The sequence below is a fragment of the Lutjanus erythropterus genome, chromosome 3 (genome assembly GCF_056507025.1).
Source record: "Lutjanus erythropterus isolate fLutEry1 chromosome 3, fLutEry1.hap2, whole genome shotgun sequence".
Lineage (NCBI taxonomy): Eukaryota > Metazoa > Chordata > Actinopteri > Lutjaniformes > Lutjanidae > Lutjanus > Lutjanus erythropterus.
This window is the reverse complement of record NC_139319.1, coordinates 39,172,926-39,196,650: the sequence shown is the minus strand read 5'-3', so window position 1 is coordinate 39,196,650 and position 23,725 is coordinate 39,172,926. Positions and strand designations below refer to the sequence as shown.

At 38.4% G+C, this 23,725-nt stretch overlaps 2 protein-coding genes across 7 annotated transcripts in view; one reads left to right on the top strand and one right to left on the bottom strand.

Moving 5' to 3' along the window:
- The first annotated feature begins 9,543 nt into the window (after positions 1-9,543).
- Positions 9,544-13,680, top strand: LOC146330576 (ependymin-2-like). Its single transcript, XM_084714210.1, has 6 exons — positions 9,544-9,762; positions 11,043-11,077; positions 11,179-11,310; positions 11,599-11,782; positions 13,108-13,195; positions 13,330-13,680. The coding sequence occupies exons 1-6, from the start codon at positions 9,687-9,689 to the stop codon at positions 13,478-13,480; spliced, it is 666 nt and encodes a 221-aa protein (XP_084570336.1). The 5' UTR covers positions 9,544-9,686; the 3' UTR covers positions 13,481-13,680.
- Positions 13,681-17,878: 4,198 nt separating this feature from the next.
- pnpla6 (patatin-like phospholipase domain containing 6) overlaps positions 17,879-23,725 on the bottom strand; it is a 50,225-nt gene continuing 44,378 nt past the window's right edge. For 4 of the 6 annotated variants that reach the window (XM_084716130.1, XM_084716134.1, XM_084716133.1 and 1 more), the window contains 6 exons: positions 22,987-23,135; positions 22,650-22,802; positions 20,811-20,927; positions 20,599-20,686; positions 20,120-20,265; positions 17,879-18,748 (listed from right to left, as the gene is read on the bottom strand). In XM_084716130.1, the coding sequence (XP_084572256.1) occupies positions 18,674-18,748; positions 20,120-20,265; positions 20,599-20,686; positions 20,811-20,927; positions 22,650-22,802; positions 22,987-23,135 (728 nt within the window). In that variant the 3' untranslated portion in view covers positions 17,879-18,673. The remainder of the gene's footprint in view (positions 18,749-20,119; positions 20,266-20,598; positions 20,687-20,810; positions 20,928-22,649; positions 22,803-22,986; positions 23,136-23,725) is intronic. The other 2 variants (XM_084716132.1, XM_084716135.1) reach the window with 1 other exon arrangement.

Sequence of the window (23,725 nt, the reverse complement as noted above, 5' to 3'; positions counted from 1 at the left end):
TTACTACTCTGAAAACGGCAGTACAGCTGCAGTATCTCTTTTAAAAATTCTATTCCAGGGCATACCTTGTATTATTGTTTGACCGTTTCAGGTAAATCAGAGTTCAAATTACTGCCGAATGTTTGCCGAATAAGTAAGCGCCTGTTTATGACTTGCCAGAAATCATTAATAATCTTTTAGAAGGTGTAGATGTTTATAAAGGTTGAACTGAGCAAAATGTCAATGGAGTCTGGCAGGCAGTCACTGAACTCCAGGTCCAGAGAGTGTGTTTTCAGAGCATTTCTCAGGGCTTTGTTTTCAGGATAACAGGCTTATCTTTACATTGTCAGACAAATGATCACTATAAACAGCTGATAAACTTACAGTGGAGGACTCGTCCTTGCTTGTTGTTGTCAAATTATGATGTTGCACTTATCAGTCACTCCTGCCGCATTTCTGCAGCCTGCTTGCATGAGCTTCCCCGAATCTGGAGAGGAGTGGATGGGAAGAAACAACTTATTTCAACCATAAACTGAGTATTAAATAGGATTTCAACCTATCAAATATACAGTGTATGGCTCTAACCAGCTATTGGATGGCAATATTCTTTTTTCGGATGCATAATTGTTATATATTGCTCCTTCAAGGTATGAACATCTGTAATTAGTTTGCCACCAGTGTGCTTCATTTCTCAGCACATATATATAGCAGATTTTGTTTGGTAAAGAGTATTGTGCTCTTTTAAATTCTGTACATTTATATATACTATTTGTCATTTTATTTCTTTATCCAAGTATCCAACTCCAAAGAAGCATTATTCATTGCTTTGACATTATGCATGCAGCTACATGAGGTGTTATTAAAAGGTCTCCCTCCATTTCTTCACACTATGCAGATCTAATTTTCTGTCTCGTAGCATCGATTCATTCTTGTTATTTCTTTTAACCTGCACGACAATGTGTCAGTCGAGTAAGTTTCAATTTTAATGGCGTAACATTCCACAATCAGTTGGGTCAAAATGTAGTTCTGCTGCACTGAATGGATCAGCATTTGTGATGATCCTGGTGGGTCAGCCAGATGTTTACTGGACTGGTCATCTTTGCCAAAGTCCCAAAGGAAGCAAAGTATCTGGTGCAAAGGGGAGGAAGAATGAAGTTTGTGGTGCCCAATTCCAAGTTTCAGGTTCTAAAATAGAAGCAAAGCTTAACTTTTTGAGAACCATTACTGACCATTACTTGAACACAACATAGACTTTTCACTCAGACTGCATGCTGTGGAAGCAAACAAAAAATAAATAAAATCATCATTGTGATTATTGTGGCAGATATTATGTTTATGATATGATTCAGGATTAGTGGGAATTAAATTAATTCTCACAGATGTAGCTAAAAGAGAGCGCTCGATTAAATGCAGATCTCTGCCAAGTGAATCTGGGAGAATATTCCAACACTGACGCGACCACATACATTGTCTCAAGCACACTCACTTGTGACCCCTAGTGGCTGGTTGAGGGGTGTGAGGGGTCAGTCGTTGTTGGAAAAGGTATCTCAAAAATGGTGAATCTCCGCAACTACAAGAAAACCTTGAGCATACAGTCATAAACGTTCACAAGAAATATTAGGCTGATGGGCTCAAGAGTATGTGACAGACTACACACAGACTAGACAGACAACAGACAACGAAGATGATGATGAGAAATTTGTCATTTTGCAAAATACACTCATTCAGTGGTTAGTTTAACATACAGACTCATTGTTTACATTTGTTTGTTGTTTGTACAGAGAAAGATATAGAACTTGTTAATCAGCAAGATGTTGTCACTCCCAGTGACACTGTAGGGACACATCTAGTGTCAGTTTTGCATGTTCAGGGCTCCACAGTTAAGTTAGCTATACAAACAAAAATTCAACATCCACAGACTTTCAAAATAAAGACATTTAATCTGCTTTAGGTCAGGTTTAGGAAAAGATCGTGGTTTGGGCTGCAGTGTTACCCATATAAGCATATATATAGAAACTGGGTCTCAAAATCATGAAAAAATAAGCAGTTTTCTCAGCTCCGTTGTCCGCTCTGCTGTCTCAGTGTCAAACACCACTGTGACCTGCAAACTGCCTGAAATATGGACACCCTGTCTAGCAGCTTCTTTGGACATGTCCAGACATATTCGGGCCACAAGATCCAGAGGACGGTGGCAGGGTGGTTTTTTTTTTTATCTTCTGTGTCATATTGTTGGAACTGAAGTGAGCTGAAGGGAACAGCTGGGCTGATTTGGACTGAGAAAGTCACTGAAGGTGCATTAGAGCTTGCATAGAGCTTATATAGTGTTGGGGGACAATGACTCCAGCACGTCACCAAGCCATGTTTCAGGTCACTGAAATCGTGAACAACCATTTCATGGTCTGTCTCCACAATTCAGTAATACATACTGTAGTTCTCAGTCTTTTCACATGTTTTCAGCAACTTTTTTTTTTACATGTATAATGTGTCTTAAAGAAAAATTCCCCTTTTTCCTTAACACAGACTTTAAGTAAATTGATGGTGTAACAAAAACTGTTTAACTATTTATGAAACAACAAGTCCTCTTGCAAAAAGGTTAATTTTTTCTGTATTCTAAATGTCTGTCAGAGCCAGGATTTACATTTTTGCAGTGAAGTAACAGTGAGTTGTGCATTAGCCAGCAAAAGTGAAGCAGGAGGAGATTTTTATTTAGGTAATTTTACTTTTGATGTTGTATTTTGTAGTTAATATGGTGGAGAGACTACTGCTTTTGTCCAAAGGGGCCTCTGAAATCAACAAAATATTATAGTTCTTTGTTGTAGCTTTAAGGTAATGTACATAACCTACGTAACGTTTATTAAAAGTAGAACTGAATTGGTTTGCGGCACTTAAAAATGTTCGCACAGGTATGAATGTCTAACAAGTCAAGGTTTTGTCAAAATTGAACTAGATTTCTTCATTTTGGGTCCAGTGTTCCCTGTTAGTGTTCTGTGGCAGATTTCAAGACCAGATGATGGTTAACACACCTATTCTCCAGGAGGAAGAGGAGGAAGAGGAGGAAGAGGAGGAACCCAGGACCCCCTGAGCAAGTCCTATGTAAGTTTCTTTAGTTTAGCACACTGTTAAACTGACTGTGCAGGTTAAATAATTGTAATAAGAAGTGAAAACTTACATTTTTTTTTTGAAGTTCTATCAACTTAAAAATGGTGAGTGCCAACAACATTTTCTTTCTTTTTTGTTTATTAAACTCATAACTTTCAATTAATATGAACTTTTCTGAGGATGAAATAATGTTATATATACCATTCAGTTTTGTTAACATTTGCAATGAAAAAGGTGAATTTACTGCATTTACTTGTTTGCATTGGCTTAACCAATCATTTTAATTTAACTGAAAGAAAGAGTACATAAATCCAAAAATTTCATCTCTGATAACCTCACATTTTTGAGTTTATGAGCTCTAAAAAAATGTGGCAACTGATTGCCTCAATTTTTTAGAGCACTGTTAACAAATTTGGGTTTACAGTTTTCTTTATATTCTCACTTACTATATTTATTCTTACGCACCAAAATACCAAGGCAAATTCCTTTATTTAAAAACCTAATCAATAAATAAAAGATCTGATTCTAATTGTAGCTGTTGACAAATTTCAGTCTGAAACAAAGTTGTGGACCAACAGACAACATTGCCATAGAGCCATGCTGCTAATAATAAAGTTTCTTTCAGAGGATCAACAAATAAATCAGACCTGTTCAGAGTTTCTAATACGATACTTCCGGTAGATTATGTATGGGTGTCACTGATAAAGTGCCGTCAGTCTTCAGATAAAGACGAGGCACCTGACTCTGAGCTAATAGCTTTTATGATCATTATCAGTGTTGGGTTATTTCCATTAGAACAGACCAAACCTCTGAACATTCATGTGATGCAGCTTTATCTGCATGTCAAAGCCTTTTTCCTTTCACCTAATATAGTTATACCTCTTCTGTCATGATACTCTAAATCAAGATGAATGCAAAGTATTAAAGCAATAGAATAGATCCTATTTAGATTCTGATATCAGCCAGTGTCTTTAACAGTGAACTACAGATCTACCGTGTATAATTAAAAGGGACAGTCCACCCCCAAATCAAAAATACACCGTTTTCTTCTGGCCTGTCATGCTATTTATCCATCTAAATCATATGTGTCAAACTCAAGGCCCGCGGGCCAGATGTGGCCCGCGATTCAATTATATACGGCCCGCGAGATAATTTCATGTGTCTATTATGAATGGCCCGTCGCTAAATAGCACTCCCACCACTCCTACTACAAGTCCCACAATGCACTGCGTCAGCTGCCGCGCAACTCGAGAAATAAATCGCAGTCGCGAAGACGCGAGTTTCTGTCAAACGACAATGTAAACAGGCTTGTCTGTTTAGGCAACTGACTCAGTGCAAAGAAACACAAGTATATGAGGAGGGAGATGAACTGCAGCTCCACCTGAAACCAGGTAAAAATAAAAATAAGACTGACCCACAGCAGAGAGAGAGAGAGAGAGAGAGAGAGAGAGAGAGAGAGAGCGTCAATATGGACACGTGTCGACTTGATATAAAAAAAACTTTTTATGATCATGAATCATAATATTAATGTACACTTCTGTGGCGCGAGATTTTTTTTACTCCAAGTCTGATTTGTGTACTTGTGTACTTAATTCCTGCATTATTGTAAGTCATGATGAAGAGTCATGAGAGAGTCTGTCTCTCCTGTTCATCTCCTCCATGCGTGTCAGTGTACAGTTCAGGGCTCGCGTTAACCGAATATTTTCCGTCGCTGACCGGTTTTTTAAAACGGTGACGGAAAAAGCTGAAGGTCATCTGTCATTTTGACACGTTGAAATTCACACTCCTGACCACTTGGTGGCAAGTGAGCATATTAATTAGCTATTAGGTTCGTTCGAGATGAACGAACAGACTTACGAGAGAGTAGAGGAAGAGACGCGAACATCCTGTTAGATCACCTGTAGGTTACCTGTAGTCTGCAGATCATGATCATAGCTGAAGAAATAAAGTGTGTTCTTGATCGTTGATTGAAGTTAAAATAGAAGAGATCCTCCTTTTGACACACATGGCTCTACAAACTGCGGCCGCCTCGATCTCGTGAGGTTATTGTTGCCCACATGTGCAAGTCGGGATCAAGTCGGGACACAAATCTAACCGGCATGCACTATGCGGCGATCACCGCTGATCAATTCTGGGCAGGCCTGGATCATCTCAAACGCACCTAGTGTCACGGCAGCTGAGTGTCAGCAGCTTCAAAAAGCCCAGTAACGATGATGGTGTTGATAAAAGAGGTACGGTGTGGATTCTCTGTTCAGCTTGTTCGGACTGAATATTAATTAAAAATGAACCAAAATTAAATGCTATTGAATATGTAATTATTATCATTTTAAAAATTACAGTGACAGGTAAAAATAGATTTTATGACCCTGTCAGTCAAAATGACAGACAATGAAAAAGAATTTTATTTTATTGCTGCTACACATATATATGAACATGTATACACACACGCAGTCTAGTAGATCCTTGTCCTCCTCGTGCTGTAGTCCTCCTCGTGGTGTAGGCTCGTAGCACTAAGGACCTTGCCTAAGGGCCCTCACTGTAGTATTGCACTGACATAGTCAGTAGCATTAACCGCAGTTGCTACATATATATGGATGTTATATACATGTGTGTATTTATATGTATACACACACAATGCCTTAATCAGGCCATCCATGTTCCAGTAGATCCTTGTCCTCCTCGTGCTGTAGTCCTCCTCGTGCTGTAGTCCTCCTCATGGTGTAGGCTCGTAGCATTAAGGACCTTGCCTAAGGGCCCTCACTGTAGTAACCAGCTGCTACATATATATGAACATGGATGTCATATACATGTGTGTATTTATATATACACACACAATGCCTTGATCTGGCCATCCACGTTCCACACCATTAGTGGTGGAGGCTCGTAGCACTGAGGACCTTGCCTAAGGGCCCTCACTGTATAGATGGTAATGCTCTGACTGGGATTCGTACCCGGGGCGTCTGTGTCATAGTCAGTAGCATTAACCATTAATCTATACAGCTGCTACGCGCATGATGAGTTATGAACATGTATATATGTGTGTATTTATATATATATATATATATATGTATACACTCAATGCGTGGAACATGTATATATATGTGTGTATTTATATATGTATGTATACACACGTCGTCTGTGTCATAGTCAGTAGCATTAACCACTAAACAGCTGCTACACATATATATTCATTTTCATATATATATACATATATACATATATACATGATAGGCACCCCGCAGCTGTTTAGATGCGTAAGTAATGCTACTGACTATGACACAGACGACCCGGGTACGAATCCCAGTCAGAACAATACCATCTATATCCGGGGTCCCTGACTGGCGGCCCGCGGTCCGAGTCCGGACACACGCCATCCTATACGGACCCGGACCTATAACCAATAAATTATTAAGAATTTAAATTTTGACGGGACGCTTCTATTTTAACTGGCGCAGCTTTTCTAGTCTTTCCGGCGCTGGTTTAGCTGATCAGATCTGTTGTTAATGACGGAGTTTATTACAACAGAAACTAACGTGATGGTTCATGACATCGACATCAACCAGATGCACTTATAAAATAAAACAACTGTATAAGGAGGCCTAAACGTAAAACAGGAGAGTCTGTGTTTCTCTGAGAGAAACTTTCAGACCTTCTCACAGCAGAGTGAACAGGTGAGGGAGGAGAGGAGGGCAGACTGATCACTAATCAATCACTGATACCGTCGTTCTCTCGGACTGATTAAAAAAAAATGCCAAAATTTGTGACAAACCAAACCTGGGTGTCCACACAAATAAAGTGTTTGTGTGAAACACTGCAGAGTGAAACATCGTGCTGTTTACAGACAGTCTGCTGTCTGTAGTTTGACAGAGAGACAGAGGGTCGTGTCTAGAAGGCAACCCTAGACCTGCGAAAGATCGCGCGAGTTTGATATTTTAGTAGAAAAAAGGAAGACAAATCTCGCGAGAGTTGTGCAAATAAAGAGTTACCTTCTAGACACGACCGAAAAAGGTGCGCAGCTCCAAAAATAGAAAATCATGTCGTAGTGCCAAAGTTTTTAATGTGGCGGGCCGCCATAAATAAAACACTATTCACTGAGTCACAGAGAGTCACTGAAACACTGATCACTGACCTGCTGTGATGGAAAAAATACTCACATTCTTATTTAGGTATTTTTACATTGTGGTATTAGTGTTTTTACTTAATTACAATTGAACTATTTTGCATGTTATTGTTTCCTTTTTTGAAAAATCAATATTTTTATTGCTGTTGTTGTACTTTAATGGTATCCTTATTGGTATTTTTTGATGACTAAATACAGACCTGCAAACTCGTAAAAGGAGAAAAAGGTGTCATGTTAGTAAACCAGTCCTCTGTCCTCTGGTGGTCTGGGAGCGTCTGTCCTGCTCCAGAAGAAAAATGTTGTGATTTTAACATGTGAACAAAACATTCTGGTGACTGTTCCATCTTCTGTTTGTGGTTTCTGCAAACATTACTACCTTTACTTTTACCTTTGTGCTAAAGTAAATACAGTAAAAGTAAATCTACATTAAAAGTAAAGTTACTTTACTGAGTATGTTTACGTTAGCAATTTATAGTTGTTCATTTAATAGACCTGTCTTATCTTCTCTTTTGTATATTACCATTTTTCTTAAATAAAACAAAAGTAATTTAATAGAAAAAAATGCAGAACACGCAATATTTCTTATCTGATTACTTGATTAATCGGCAGAATAATTGATAGATTATGCTTTAATTTTACTGGTTTGGCCCACTTGAGATCAAATTGGGCTGAATGTGGCCCCTGAACTGAAATGAGTTTGACACCCCTGATCTAAATTTTCTTTTTGAGTTGCAGAGTATTGGAAATATCAGCCATAAAGATGTCTGCCCTCTCTTCAGTATAATGGGACTAAATGGCGCTTCAAATAATCTACAGACCTTGCTGTGAGCAGTTTCATGTAGGAACTACTTCTTTCCACCGTGGAATCTACTGGAACGAAGAAAGTAGTTCCTACATGAAACTGCTAATAACAGTGTCTTTAGATTATCTTAAGTAAGTGGATGATGATTTCTACAAAAACACATTACTGTTGAGTTTCTCAAATGTATTTTTTTGGCACTTAGTCCCATTATTTTGAAGACAAAGCAAACAACTCTACAGCTGATATCTCCAAAACTCTGCAAGTCACACCAAAACAATTAAGATGGATAAATAGCACTACAGACCAGGGTAAAAAATATGTATTCTTGAGTCTGGGGTTAACTGTCTCTTTAAGTTGACACCTTCCTTTACTTCAAAGAATTCATTTTAGGCGATTGTTTAAGCTGATTTACTCTGTTTCATCTTTAAAGGTGAAGTAAACTCGTGCTGTCTCTACTATCAGAAATTATTAGACTGTCATAATTTATACAAAACTAGGTCACTTCTTAACTTACTGACAAAGACACTGAATTTGGTAGTGAAAAGATTCTAGATTTTGAGTATTGTGACTTTTACGAACACTGCATATTAATACCAGTGAGTTTTTAAAGCTGGTATTTAAACTCAGTGGTGTAACCAGTCAGCACTGGGCCCTAATGCAAGACTATCAAACCAGGCCCTGCACATCACAATCAGATATAACATAATGTCAGTGACTGAAAGAAGTGAAAGCATTCAGCTTTAAAATGACAATCAACAGTGAAATGCACCGCAGTGATATAGAGAAGGAGTCCTAAATAGCAGGGCCAAGATAGTGATAAACTAGTCTGTCTGACAAAAATATAGTAAACTAACAGGTGACAGGTGTGCAAATCACAATCCTTTTGTCTTTTCTGCACACAGTAGTACCGCCTCTCTTTAAGCTACACAAACTTACAGAGTACAGCCCATCTGAAGGCCAGCGCTGCAGATATCAGTTATGCACTGTTGCATTCACGGGTACTTCAGATAAATTTAGCCATACAGGCTGAGAAAAAAAGCAGATGGATTTTCTCTGTAGAACATGGGAACATTTACACCTGCAGTCAGAACTTTAGACACTGGTGAATAACCATGAGGAAAGGAAATAAGACGTTACATGTAAAACAATCAATCAAAGGTGTTTACAGTAAAATTCTAATTATATTTTTAATTCATTAATATTAAATAAATACATTAATTAAAATTTCATTTCATTTCATTTCATACAAATTTGCCTCGAGGCTTTTAAACATCGATTCACGTTTTCAGGACATATACTTATATTATGTGACATATTAAATAGAATCTGATCAAAGTTTCAATATCAAATTTAGAGTCTTCTTAAATATGGAAAAATAACCATGATGAGATACAACATGTAAAAATGCTCTCAGAGTAAAGGGCAAATATAATATCTCACTGATATCTGATGAGCTTTTTTGTTGGACATAAAAACAAGCATGTGATTAATTAGTACTTATAATCTTATCAGTGGTCATATGTCATATTTTCCCCTCACTGGGGCAGCCAGAAAACACGTGGAGGGCGATGAAGCACAGGGCGTGTGGGCGGCCAGCTGTGAGCAGGTATATATGGAGGTGGGAGTCTTTCCCTGAGACCAGAGCGCTCACAGGTTCTCCCCGTCCGGCTCCCAAAGCTACTCAGCATGAACTCCGTCAGTGTGCTGTCCTGCTTCAGCCTGCTGCTGGCCGCTGCTGCCAGCCAAGCACCAAAACCCTGCGGTGAGTATGACCACAGACAAGTAGAACTTCATTATACGGGGAGAAATAAAAACAAGGCAACAGAAGAGGATCAGGATCACATGTAAAAATGTATCTAAGTTCTGATGTTAAAGGCGGAATATGAATTTAAACTCAGAATTCAAGCAATTTTTTTTTTTTTACTTTATACTCAGAATTCCAACTTTTTCTTGCCAGTGTTGTGCTTTTTGTCTTGGAATTATGACTTTTAAACTCAGCACTCCAGTATATTTTCTTACTTAAACCATTTTTTCTCTCTCTCTCAATATTGTGTTTTATGTTGTTATTTCTCAGAATTCTGACTTTAAACTCCAAGCCAAGTAAATGTTCTTTAAACTCAGAAAACACTTTTTTCCTAGTTTTTTTTTTTCTTCTTGGAATTCTGATTTTTAACTCAGAACTCAAATAGATTTTCTGACTCTTTTTCCCAGAATTTCAACTTTTTCCCATCAGATTTCTGACTTCTCAGAATTCTTACTCCAAACAAAAAACAATTTTTTTTTGTTTGTTTTTGTTTCTTTGTTTGTTAACTTTATACTTCGAATCACAACTCTTTTTTTTTTTTTTTTTGCCTGTATTGGGCTTTTTCTCTCTCAATTCTGACTCTTAAACTTAGAAATCTGACTTTACACTCAGAACCCAAGTAAATGTTCTTTCTCAGTATTGTGTTTTTTTCTTCTTGAAATTTTGACTTTAAATTCAGAACTTCATTACATTTTTCACACATGGCCCGAAGAGCATTTAAAGAACAATACTGGCACGAAGAATTCATACATGGATAGGTTTCACTTTCATGGTGATCACTTGTCTTTTACAATACTGAAATACATGAAGAGCAGTTGGACATTAACTGTTAATGTTTTGATTTGTTGTCTAGTGTTATTTTTACATTTTGATTTCAGTTTTTGCAGTTTAGTTGAGATTAAATTTTAGTTTTTGATGACCATGTATGATAATACTAGTGCCTTTGACAGATGTACTTTTTATGTGTCTGAATCTGTAATTTGGGGTAATCTAATTCAAACTGTATGACAGATTATTTGTGTTTACCAACAAAAACAAATGAGGCAGATAAATTTCTATTTTTTATTCTGTCTTAATATTGTTTACAATCTAACAATCAGTGATGAAGACAGATCTCTAAAAAGTAAAAAAGAAGTAAAAAAAAAAGTATGACTTTGCTGACACAGAGTTGATTTACCCAGCATGCTGCTGATACATATCCTCTTTTGTCTTCAACATTTTGATTTCCTCTTCCACAGTGTCACCAGCTTTGATGAGTGGAGGCATCACTGTGGTGAGTCTGCTCATGTGCTCCACACATGGAGTCTCTCTTGGATGAACTCATGTCCAGTGATCTCCGTCTGTCCCTTCACTTTCTGCTCTCTGTCTCTTCAGATGGCCGGTGGACTCATGACATCCACAGGAACAGTAAGCTATGATGCTTTTGGTCAGAGGATGCGGGTCAGAAACTTCGGGTATGCCGGCAACGAGACCTTTGCTCTGGACCAGCTGATGCTTTTCAATAAGGTATAAAAAAAAAGTCAAGTTCAAATGTGTCAGGATTTGTTTTAATCTATTTCTGTACAGAGTGGGCTTTGTTACATTTTTGGATCCCCCAGTAGCCTCTACATAGACAGCAACAACTCTGCCTGAGATCCACAGAAGTTAACATTACATCATAATGTAAAATAATTATTTTGTGTTTGAACATTCATGTTTGCTAACTCTACAGCAGGGGAAGATACAGGGGGTTACAAAAATGGGACACAAAACAGTGAAAGGAAAGATAACATCTGTCTGTCTTTGTCCTTTCAGAAAGTCTACTATGAGATCGACTGGAGCAGATTCTCTTGCAAGAAGAAACCACTGGATACCTCCTTCATTCCCATGCGTGTTCCCACTGATGCTAAACTGATGGGTCAGGTGTTCATGGGCTCCTCCTCCTCCTGGGGAATGGGCGTGCTGGTCAACAACTGGTACGGCAGCCTGCCAAATTCTGGTAAGAAGAAACATTGTATGTCAAACACAGAGGAGGGAGAGATGGTGGCTCCGTGTCACTGATAAGCCTGGTCCTGGCTTTATGAGGACACTGACCTTCCTAAGTCCCATCCTTTTTCACAGAGCGTCTGTGCAATTTCCTGTTTCCTCAACTCAGATGTCTGTTAGGCCTATGTTGACAAGAAAATCAAGTTTTGAAGATGGTTGAAAAATGCTGACCTGTAATAGAAACATTTACAGGCCTGTTGTCACATCTTAAGTTAGTTCAGTGGTTTGCAAACTGGGCGGCGTGGAGCCACTGCAGGAGGGAGTGGATGACCAGGGGAGGAATATAGAGTGAGAGTTAGTTCAGTAAATTTCAACTTGAATCCTTATTAGCTGCTGCCCTTGGTTATTGCTGATTTTTTTAGGCTTCTTATGTTTTACACTCAAATGTCCATAAAATACCACTATACTGCTTGTCTGGTTTAATCCAGGTCTACTAGAACCCTCCAAATTTTCATTTTTGTGTGAACCATCCCTTTAATGTTTGCAAAATGCTGGCAACTATCTAGCAAAAGAAAACACTAGCTAACCAGCTATTTAATCTACTTGGATCTTAAATAGTGTTTTGACAATATTAGTTAAGATAACAAATGACTATATGTCACTTTCACAAGACCCCCAGCAACATTTTATTTGATCTTTATTTAACCAGGTAACTCTTATTTACAATGATAGCCTTTTATCTTTAAAATTTGTTTTTCTGTGGTTATACAATATACAGCATGCCTGTTGTTTTAAGGCTTAGTTTAGCCTTCTGATGCATAAGCAAGAATAATAATAATAATAATAATAATAATAATAATAATAATAAAAACAATGTGATATTTCCATAACATAGCGATTTTTAGGGCTGAAGAGAGAAGGAATAATATGAATTTTGTTAACAATGTTTATTTGTCCTAAAATGAATGTTTTCAAGTGACAATTCACTTGCAACTTATTTTTAATTTGCATTGGTGAGTATTTTAATTTTTTAATAGTGTCCCTATAATTAACACTGGATAATATTTGGAGACCAACAGCAAATAAATGAACATTTGGAAAAATCTGTGTGTATGTTATTCTCTGAAGTGTGCTCATATATGCTTATAAGCTATATGCTTTTCTGTGCATCTCCGTGCTGTAAGTTTCAATGAAACTGTCACCAAGCAGGGCAGAGAATAAAAAAATAAATAAAAAAATACTGTTTGCATTTGTGAGTGTAACTATTTGCTGAACTTAATCACTATCTCTCTGTTTATTGTTGAGCCCTCACCTGTGACTTGTGCTTCATGTCTTCAGGCATGTACTCGAGCGTCTTCACTGAGATTGGCTGCATTCCTCTGACCCTCACCAGCGTCACTCCAGCAACTGGATGGGTCACAGTCAGGTGAGAGCCTGAGCTGACAAAACCACAGGAGCAGAGAAACCGCCAAATACTCAACTTCAATAATAATAATAATAATAATAAGAAGAAGAATCGTGAATCGCTCTCAAAAAGCTAACTTCTGTTTTGCATTTCAGCACCTTCAACTGGGTTTTGGGCAACACAAACCCCATGGACTACAGCCCCCCCTTCTTCTGTGCCAAGTCTAAACTGGAGGAGACCGACACCCCAGATAACATGTTCACCGCTTTGAAGTCTCTGGCCATGAAGAGCAAGAAACTGGAGTGAACACCTGGAGCGTCTCACCAACATAATCAGTCTTTTTTATCCCAGATTAAAGGATATTTGTAAGATATTAGGAGCAAATCCAGACTGATGAGAGTGAAAAGTAGAGGTACACGATGAGCACTAACTAAAACAAGCCTTCCCTGCTGTGTGTTCTATCTCTGTAAGCCTCTTCAATAAAATCGATTGAAAGCATTAAATAACACTGTACTTTATTTGGAGTTGGATGCTTGAATGGTTGAGTGAATTAGACAGCGGAAATAACAGGAAAAACAAATACAACAGTACAACATTTCAAAGAAAATACATGTTAAAGGAAAAATATGTAATATATTGTACTGAATTATAAAATGAGCAGGATATGTCATCAGAGATTAAGGAAATGTGCTAAATTGAAATGATGACTTCCTTGACAACAATGTTATACATCCAGTATGCTCTCCTTTGAAATTTCAATTCTGGTGCTTATTATGCAATTATTTCGAATTGCAGTTGTGATATAACTTGTGATTTTAGAGTAAAGAATAATTATTACATCATTATTCTCTTCAAAAACACAAAATGATTATGGTGTGTTATTTTTTTCCATGTAGCTCCACTAAACACAGATGTTTTAAGAAGGATAGAGGATGATATGCTGACCAGGACACCACAACATTTAATTTAAAATGGAATTATAACACACATTTCACCTTCAACAAATACTGCGCATCCTACAATTTAAACATTGCAGTAGACCATGTTGCGATTTTGATAGAATGAATTGTTCAGCCCCAGTCCCCCATATTCTGAATTTGGACTGTACTCATTTTAAACACTTGATATTTGTGTTGAATATTCCTGCTATAAAGTTCTGTTGGTAATGAATATGGCTATTCAACCTCGATCTAGTGGTACACTGAGCAATGTATTAAAATTTTAACAATTACAGAAGTTAATTAAAAAACATATAAACAAAATACTACAAAGTTTCAGATTAAAAATACATAAAGAAGGAGATCGCTGATCGCTGCTTGTTTAAGTCTGCTACATATACAGCTCTGGAAAATATTAAGAGACCATGCAAAATGATCAGTTTCTCTGGTTTTACTATTTATAGGTATGTGTTTGAGTAAAATTAACATTTTTGTTTTATTCTATAAACTGCTGACAACATTTCTCTCAAATCTGAAATAAAAAAATTGACATTTAGTGCATCTATTGGCAGAAAATGACAGCTGGTCAAAATGAAAAAGATGCAGTTTTCAGACCTCAAACAATGCAAAGAAAACATGTTCATATTGATTTTTAAACAACAGAACACTAATATTTTAACTAAGAGTTTAGAATCATCTGATCAGTGTCTCATTAAGTAGAATGAGGAGGCTTGTGTTGGAATCCAACAAACACTGGAATGGACTGGCTGCCATACATGTAGAGATGCTGATTTAAGAAACATTTGTGACAGTGGTCTCTTCATTTTTTTCAGAGCTGTATACACTGATGCATGTATTGTATGCACACGTCATCCATGAGGAGGTTTGAGCTGAACTGTAGTAGCAGTAAGCCACTGCCTTACTGTGAAGGCAGTATATCTGTGACTGGCAACAGTCAACAATAAATAATATTCTTATTTGGAATAAACCTGCCTCCTACATGAATTCTGCATATGCAAATGTTTTTTCATGTCAGTCATAATGTTAGTACTTGGAGATAAATTTAAGCATGGACAATTTCCTGACACCAACTACAGATGACACATCATCATCTCTGTTTTTATGTACACTTTTATGTACTCAAAATATCCTTATATATAAAGTACTGTTCTACTGGTCAGATGATTGTTACTCTGTAGGTTTGTTTACAGGTTTGATTTAAGAGCTACTTTACCTCATTTTAGATTCGTAGGACAGGGGACATTAATAAACATTAGATCCTGACTGTTCCTGTCAGATTTGAACAATCAACGTAGTTACAGCTGCCGTGCCTCGTGCGTAAAGGCACACAGTGTCTCTCTTAATAGGAAGATGCTTCACCCTTTTTCACCCACCTGCCTGCCCGACCCGCTTATTAACCACAGTGTGCACAGTTTTAATTCTGGACTGAGCAGTCATTTCAGCTTCCACGTTCACTTCTGCAACTTGCCGAATTTACTGTTTAATAACAACGCATCAGGGACAGGCGCAAATGGCTCTTAAAAGGAATAAGAGATCATCAGTCATTGATTATCCATAACTGGGTTGTGGAGGGCGGGACCTGGAGCCTATCTATGCTGACACTGGGCGAGTGGTGGGACACATCCTGGACAGGCCACCAGTTCATCAACAGAGACAAAAAGAACCCTCACACTCGCACCTACTCGCAATATAGTCTTCTTGCTGTGAGGCGACAATGCTAACAACCGCACCATCATACTAATCAGAAGGGCAATAGGAGATGATTAGATTAATGCATGTTATGCCCAAAACACTCCTATTAATTTCAAGACTAAATACAGTACAACCTCTTTGCAACTTGTGCCCAGATTATGTAGCGTTTAAGTAGAGAAATGTATTATAGACCATCATGCATCATAGAGTGCCTGAATAGGGCTCTTCCACTGTGTGCTGCTGCCTATTATGCATATTTTTTAAATAAAAATTATATAGTCTTAAACTGCTTCTTTCCAAAAAAAAAAGTTTTAAAAATCAGTTTTAAATGTTCATAAAAGTCATAAAACTGAAAATCCTTTATTAGGTATTTCAGTTTAAAGTAGGCTCTCCCTGGTAGAATCAGGACATCTGTCACTTCCAGTGTTAACGTATTAATATATAAAGCTCATAACATGCAATTAAAAGGTATAAGAAAGAACAACACTCAGCTGCCACATGACATGATGCATATTATGTTTATTTTCCAATATGCATATTAAATTATCATCTCTGTTTTTATTCTTTAGATTCTCTTGGCATCTCAAGGTGGATGGTAATTGTTAAACCAAACATCTTCTGAGCAAGGAATACTTCAAATATTTCAGTGCAAAAACAGCTAAAGCCAAGTTAATTAAAATAGGACAACCCCCATCCCTAAATTAAAAAAAAAAAGGAAATCAATTTTAAAAAGCCAGTAGTTAACATGTATAAATAAAACAGAATTTTAAGAGAAGAAAACTTCTTTTTTTTGTTTAGGTGTAGGTTCCCTTGTTTTGCAGCAAAGCATCAACTTACAAATTTCCACCTGATATACATATATGAATATTAACAATGTGTATATTATAATATAATCTTGTTACAATTTCTACAAGAGGTCCATATTAATAATTAAATGTTAATAGTTACATGAGGTGAACTTCTGCCCATTTGAAATAGAGGATTACTCAGGGTTTCTGCGTATTATCCATGTCTACGTGATTTATTCTTCGACGATAATTTGTTGGCTAGTCTTTGAGAGATTTTACTTCACAGCATCAGACACGATATTGTTCACTATATACGCAGGAACCTTGAGCATCGTCTGTGTGACCTCGTGCAGGCGGAGGCGGGCCCACACTGGTTTGTCATGTAGTGTCAGTCAAATGATCGCTCTCCTCTCCACAGTCACTGTTCACTGCGAGCGGATCGAACACTTCTAGAAAAGGCATCGACTTTTATCTCACGCAAAACACGGAATTTCTTATACACGCAGACACAACGTCATCCACTCATGAAATCACCTCATTCATCCTAAATTTTCAGTCCACGTTTCTCCCCACGCTCGCTCTCTACCTACAGCGCATCAAGCTCACTCTACTTTATAGTGAGTAAATTTCAAATAAATTAAATTAAAATAACACTTTGATGACTGGTCCATCTCGTTTTTTTTCTACACACTTAATATATTTACTTAAATCCACATTTCAAAACTTTCTAAAGCATTCATTTGAACTCCTCTTTCTCTTTAAAGGGAGAGTTCACCCCAAAATCAAAAATACATATATTTCTCCTGGCCTGATGTGTAATTTATCCATCTAGATTTTTATTTGGTTTGAGTGGAGTTTTGGACATTTAAGCTGTAGAGATGTCTGCCTTCTCTCCAACACAATGGGGCTAAATGGCAAACAAAACTAGAGCTAGACCAATATATCAGTCAGCCTATATCAGGCTGATATTTGCCAACAGCTTCAGTATATTGTATTGTATTATATTGGATATATATTGGATTGTATTATAATCCTTTTCTACTAGAAAGCAAGTAGCTGCTCACACCAAGTCTGGATTATCCTGATTAACTGGGTCATTATTTTTTTGAAAAAAAGACATTGTATTTGATTTTTGAATTTTAAAAATATATTTTTTGATCTTTGCGCAGCACAAGCCGAGTGCAGTTTCGTCCCATCATACTGAAGAGAAGGCAGACGTCATCTATGACTGATATCTCCAAAACTCTACTCTCTCTAAATACAGGCCAGGGGAAAAATATGTATTTTTTATTTTAGGGTGAACTGTCCCTTTAAATGTCTTTGTTCTGCACTGGTCCACCTCTGTTTATTCAACATGAAGTCTACTCTGATGTCTACATGAACATCTACTCTACTAAAGCTTCCCCTACCTGACTCCCTACATGACATCTACAGTACAGCTACGGCTCTATTGTGTGGATTTTTCACTTTTCTTTTCGGTGTCCTGCTACGACAGTCATACTAATTCAGACAACACTCACACACTCGCACAAGCAATCAATGGACCGTCAAAAAAAATGGAGTGCAATCAAGATGTATGAACAGTAGAGACATGAACGAAGATACAGAGATGCAGACGGGACATGTAGGCGGGTCCTTCTGGCCATCTGAAACTGAGGAACAGGAGAGTGAACTGGAAGTTCTCTGTTTGGTTGTTTCTTACTGGGGGGGGGGATCCTGGTTTTGGCAGGTTTGGGAGTTGGCAAGCAGGGAATCTGGCAACCGTATCAGTCTGGTGTCAAAGTATTGAGAGAAACAACTGGGTGGGGTAGATGGTCTTATTTGAGACCCAGAGTATTCATTTTTGACAGTGGTGTCAGAGTGAGAACAGATGCAGCCAGTGTGAGAGCGAGGAGGAAGCCACTTGATGCAAAGAAGGTTCGACATTTTCCCAGGATGAACCGTGATCTCATCCAGAAAAGCAAAGTGTTGCGTCCGAGTCTTTAGCCGTGACAGTTTATGGACCCATCATTTGGCCCTTGTTCCTGTTAAAACTCCCTCTACTCCTCCATGGCCCTCTGTCAGCAGTCGGAGACTTCGGAGGTGTTGGAGTCACTGGTGAGTTTCCTGCGTTGTCTCACAGATTTCTCCTCATCCTGCAGAGCAAAAGAGAGAGTCGTCTTCATCGGTTCTGTACAGCTGAAATCTAAGCATTAATTAGGCTTTGCTCAGACGGCAGCAAATCAGATTTGTTTCTCAATTATGATCTTTAAGACAGACTGTTATTTTTAAAGTGATCAGCTCAGACTGTGGTAATGACTCAGGTGTCAGTGATTATGTGTGCTGGTGACGCAGCTTTCCCATGCAGATCCAGGAACAGCCTGTACAGAAGCCTCCCTCAAAGTGGCAGCATAGTTTATTTCATTCCAAACATTTTTTTTCAGTCTAATGAAATATATATATTTTTTTTTAGTCAAGTGCGCCACACTAAACTCCTTTATCAGCCTACATTTGTCTATTTGGCAAGTAAGACTCGCATTTTAACACTTTTCTTGACGTGACCAGTTTTTTACACAGTCAGAGAAAGTTGAAATGTGCATCTTCCTGTAGTTCAGTTATAAAACCAGCGCACCAGAGCTTCTCTCCCTGGGTTGCAAGAACACTGTAGCTGCTGTCTAGCATCACTTACCCTGCATGCTCCGTTCTCCTTCATGCCCTGAATAAGGGGTTTGTATAAACCAAACCAGAACTGGTGACGGCTGCAAGCTTGCTGCAGCTCTCAAGATAGTGCTACACTTGACTGTTTAGAAAAAGGTCTCTCACTCTATACATCCTTGCACATACCAAAAAAAATAACTTATTCTACATGGATATTTGTAATAGTTCAACTACAAATGTGCGGTCCATGTAAAATAAAAGAAGAGTTGGGAACACAATCACCTGCGTGCCTGTATTTTTCTAACATCTGACTTCTTGTCTCCCAAAACTGATCCTGATAATTGAGGATATCTGCTGATACTGATTTTCTACCAATCCACTACTTAAAGATGCTCCGATAAAGATTTCTGGGGGCCGATCATTAACCGTCGGAAGTGGTATCAGCTGAAACTGATCATAAGGTCTAATGAAGTCGGTAATTTCTCATGTAACATTAATTATTTATCTATTTTACTATTCTTAACAACAAGAAAAAAATATAAACTTTCTCATTTTAAACATCATGGCCATTCAAGTATAGATTTCTGAGTTTATAATGTGTACCGGCACTGATTAAACTATTTTGAATATTTTCTTTTCCAAGTTTTAAATCTGTGAACATCACTGGATGGAACTTGTTAAAATAACTTTTCCCTAATGAAAAAAGAGGCCAGGGATTGTTGTGCCACTAAAACCAGCGTGTGGCCGCTGAACTGAATGAATATAACTGACAGGAGAAACACTGACTCAATATTTTAATAACACTGAAGAAGAAACTGTAGTTAACGTGGATCTGTTATATCACATTGTCTGTTTTTGTGTGTGCTTACAGTCTGAAAGACTCCATTCTGACCCCACTCTCCGGGGGAGTGATCCTCAGGGTCCTCTGCCTCCTCCTCCTCTTCCTCCCCCTCCTCCTCCCTCACTGTGTCCATTCCGTCTTCCTCGTACTCCGTCAGACAGTCGGACTCCTCTGCTGAATGGAAAGATTTAAGGGATATATTAAAGAGAGGATTTATTGCGTGAGTGACCCACTGCGTTTCAATAGCACCCATAAAACATCAGGGACGTCTCCTACTGTATTTCAATAAAACAGGCCAGGTGAAAGCTGTGACCCTTTATTTATTACACTCATTAAAACTGACATGATCTTGAAGGGGAGCTGTACATCTAGCGGAGAAGACTGCTGCAACAAGGACTTTTAGCAAGATGCCTGCTAGTTTATAAGAATATAATTGTCTAGTATAATTTAAGCACTATAAAAAGCCATTATTTCCAGATAATAATGAATTTGCAAGTGATCCTTCACCTTCTGCAGCGACGTAGCTTTGAACCGGCTCTATCCTGGATACAATCTCTGCAAGGTCAGTGAAGTCAGCTCCTGGACACGTGCAGGACTACAAGGCAAGAGATTATTATTACACTGATGTAATAACTTTGATGGTGAACATACATGTACTTATACATCAAGCATATCACATTTCATTTGTGTGTGTGTGTATGTGCACGCGCTCTTCTCACGTCAGTTCTCTTGCTGTCGTTGTAGTCAGCTGAGCGGTGGTCCTTCAGCATGTTCTCGATAATGTCACCTCGGGCCCAGCCAGTAAACACCAACTTGCCGTGCTGGAAGCCCACGTCCTGAAGTGGTTTAAATAGAAATGTGAAGAACTTTAAATAAAGTAAACACAGTAGATACATGTTATGAGGAAATACTTTGTACCTGACAACAGATTACCAGATTATTAGGGATGTGCATCAGTCAGATTTTTTGTCAGTCGAATCAGATTTAGATGTTCACTGGAGAACGTTTGAAGATTTGTTCAGCCTACATGACTGTGTTTTACCAGTTAAGTTCTTTATCATCCGTCATTTGAAAACATATGATGTGGTAAACAAGTGTTCTGCTCATAGTTCAGGTACACAGCTGACAGCGCGTCACCAGCGCTATGTTTCGATCACTTTTCTCTGCTTCTTTCAGAGACTGGGTTTGTAAAGGTAACAGCCTGTCATGCTGTTGTTTGCTCTGTGTACAATGACGCAGCTAAAGAACTTAATTCAAGATTTCAAGCTGGAAGGCAGCAAGGAACAAGCAAGGGAGCTCAATGTGGTGGCCACAAAACTTTCAAAAGGTCTTGTCCAGAGCCGGTGTTTGGTTTGTTCCTTCTGGGCTACTGTAGAAAGATGGTGGTGTAACATGGCGGCTTCCATGGATGAGGACCTGCGCCCACAGCTCATATTAACAGTATCATTCTAACATTCAAAGGTAATGAAAACTGAACAACTGTAATTTTCAGGTGATTGTACACTAATAAAAATATACTTCTGAATATTATATTCCCTTTCTGTCATAATCTGCCTATACATTCCTGTAAATCGTACACAGTGAAACTTTAAAACAAAAGTTAGGTTTAAGTTTTTTGACAGGTGGTTCTTCCTTTCATTTGCTGGCGCCCTGCTATCAGCAATCATGTTGTGTCAACGTAGTGGCCTCATTGAAATGAATGAGGGGGCTGCGTCTTTTAATTCAATGTCCGTCTGAACTTGGCTGTAGCCTTCAAAACAAATGCACATGGACCGACGCCAGAAAAACAACATCCTCTCTGCAGAATGATGCTGTGGGTTTGACACTAACCACTATTAATATGACTAGTACAGAGTGACCATATGTCCAACCCCCAACCCAGGACAATTACATGTACCCGCCCAGTCATGCACAAGCAGCACACATATTTTCATCAGGATAAATTAAAGTTATATATAGAATTATATTATTATAAATTAAAATGATATATCAGGGACACTTATTTCAGTGCTCCAGACCCTAACAACAGTTCCTGTTCCAGAATAAAATTAATTAGGGTGTATCTGAAATTAGTAAAGGTAAAAATAACATCTATTTTATAGATCTATGAATAAATGTAGATAATTCCTCTACTGCAGCTGATTCATACTGTAAGAGAAGCTTCTCCTTCAGTTCATGAAATCCCTGAAACACCTAAAGGTAGCAGCACTAGAGTGCAGTGCCTCTTACAGGTGGTTGCTCACTGTTTTAACTTCATTAAATCACAACACTAGGCTGCCACAGTACAACATACAGAGTGAGTTACATTAGACTTCCTGCTAAAACAGTGTCAGTCCAATGTAATTATAACCAAATCCGTTTCAGTGACTGGCACATCTGTTTCAGAGCGCTGAAACCAGTGATGCGACTATTTAATCTAATTTAACTAACTACTATTGAACTATTTGATCACCACCTGCTGATCTGTCTTCACCCTCACACAGCCCTTTTGTCTGTCGTGCTGCTGCACGTACATGAACCAAAATAGCATAGAGACACACAGTCCGTGCATAACTCACATAGATCTCATCAAACTTGCCGAAGTCCATGGTCTTGAAGCGGTCGATGGGTGGTCTGATGTACTCGCAGTACGCACTCTTCTTCACCACCTCTAACTGCCGCACACAGGATACGTAGGCCAACCGCGACTGGATCTCTGCCATGTCTGGCACCTGTGGATGAGGGCGGTCTGAGAACACTTGCAGGACTCACAAACAGAAACATTTTGAGCAAATTCCTCTCTGCTATGTATTGATCGGAAGGATTAAACTTAAACTTAAAATGCAGTATTTTATATTTTGAGATGCTGAGTCATGAAGAGTTACCAGTGCCCTGTGCTGTCAGGCCGTACTGTACCTTTACTTTCTCTGCCCAGGGATTGATTCGTTTCCACAGCAACCACCAGCCAGACAGGCAGTCGCCATAGTTACAGAGGTCGGTCTCATCTTGGCTACCCACGTCGATGGCAATGACTGTTCTGGCGCCCATATTTCGCGCGATGTCCGCTGTTGGATGTGTAACATGTACACCAGCATTCACACACAACCGTGCAGACGAACAAACACAGCACGACAAAATCCAGCAGCAGAGATGGTAAAACAACGAATACGGTGTTATTAAGCTTGTTTCAGGATATTATTGTTATATTTAAACCTTCATTTTAGAAGCCACAACGGTCTAACAGACTCACACCACAAAAAATATCTTTTTTTAGACACTACAGAGGCTTTATAGCCAATTAGTGACAGAAAACATTGCAGACTGAACAAAAAAAAAAAAAAAAAAGAAAAATATATATATATTTTCCAGGCCAATGAGCACAGGCCCCGAGGTCATGACCTTTCTCATTGACTCACTAGTGTTAAATTTTTGTGGTATGAGCCTATTCAAAGACAGAAACAGGACGACATCCCACGAGCCCAAAGCACTGATCCAGTGTGCCAAGAACAACTATAAATGCAGCTGATGGAGCACAAAACTCTTCAGGGAGAAGGCAGAGGAACAAAACTCAGAAATAAAGCATTTTGGCTTCCTTTAGTTGGATCAATCTTTGGGCCCAGAAAGCACCATATTTCACAACCCTCATTGCTTGGGA

What these genes read in the sequence shown, in the direction of transcription:
- LOC146330576 (XM_084714210.1), top strand. Translation starts at nt 9,687, where the DNA reads ATGAACTCCGTCAGTGTGCTGTCCTGCTTCAGCCTGCTGCTGGCCGCT. An exon ending in TGAGTGGAGGCATCACTGTG is followed by an intron (nt 11,078 to 11,178) that starts GTGAGTCTGCTC and finishes CTGTCTCTTCAG; the next exon opens with ATGGCCGGTGGACTCATGAC. An exon ending in CGGCAGCCTGCCAAATTCTG is followed by an intron (nt 11,783 to 13,107) that starts GTAAGAAGAAAC and finishes TCATGTCTTCAG; the next exon opens with GCATGTACTCGAGCGTCTTC.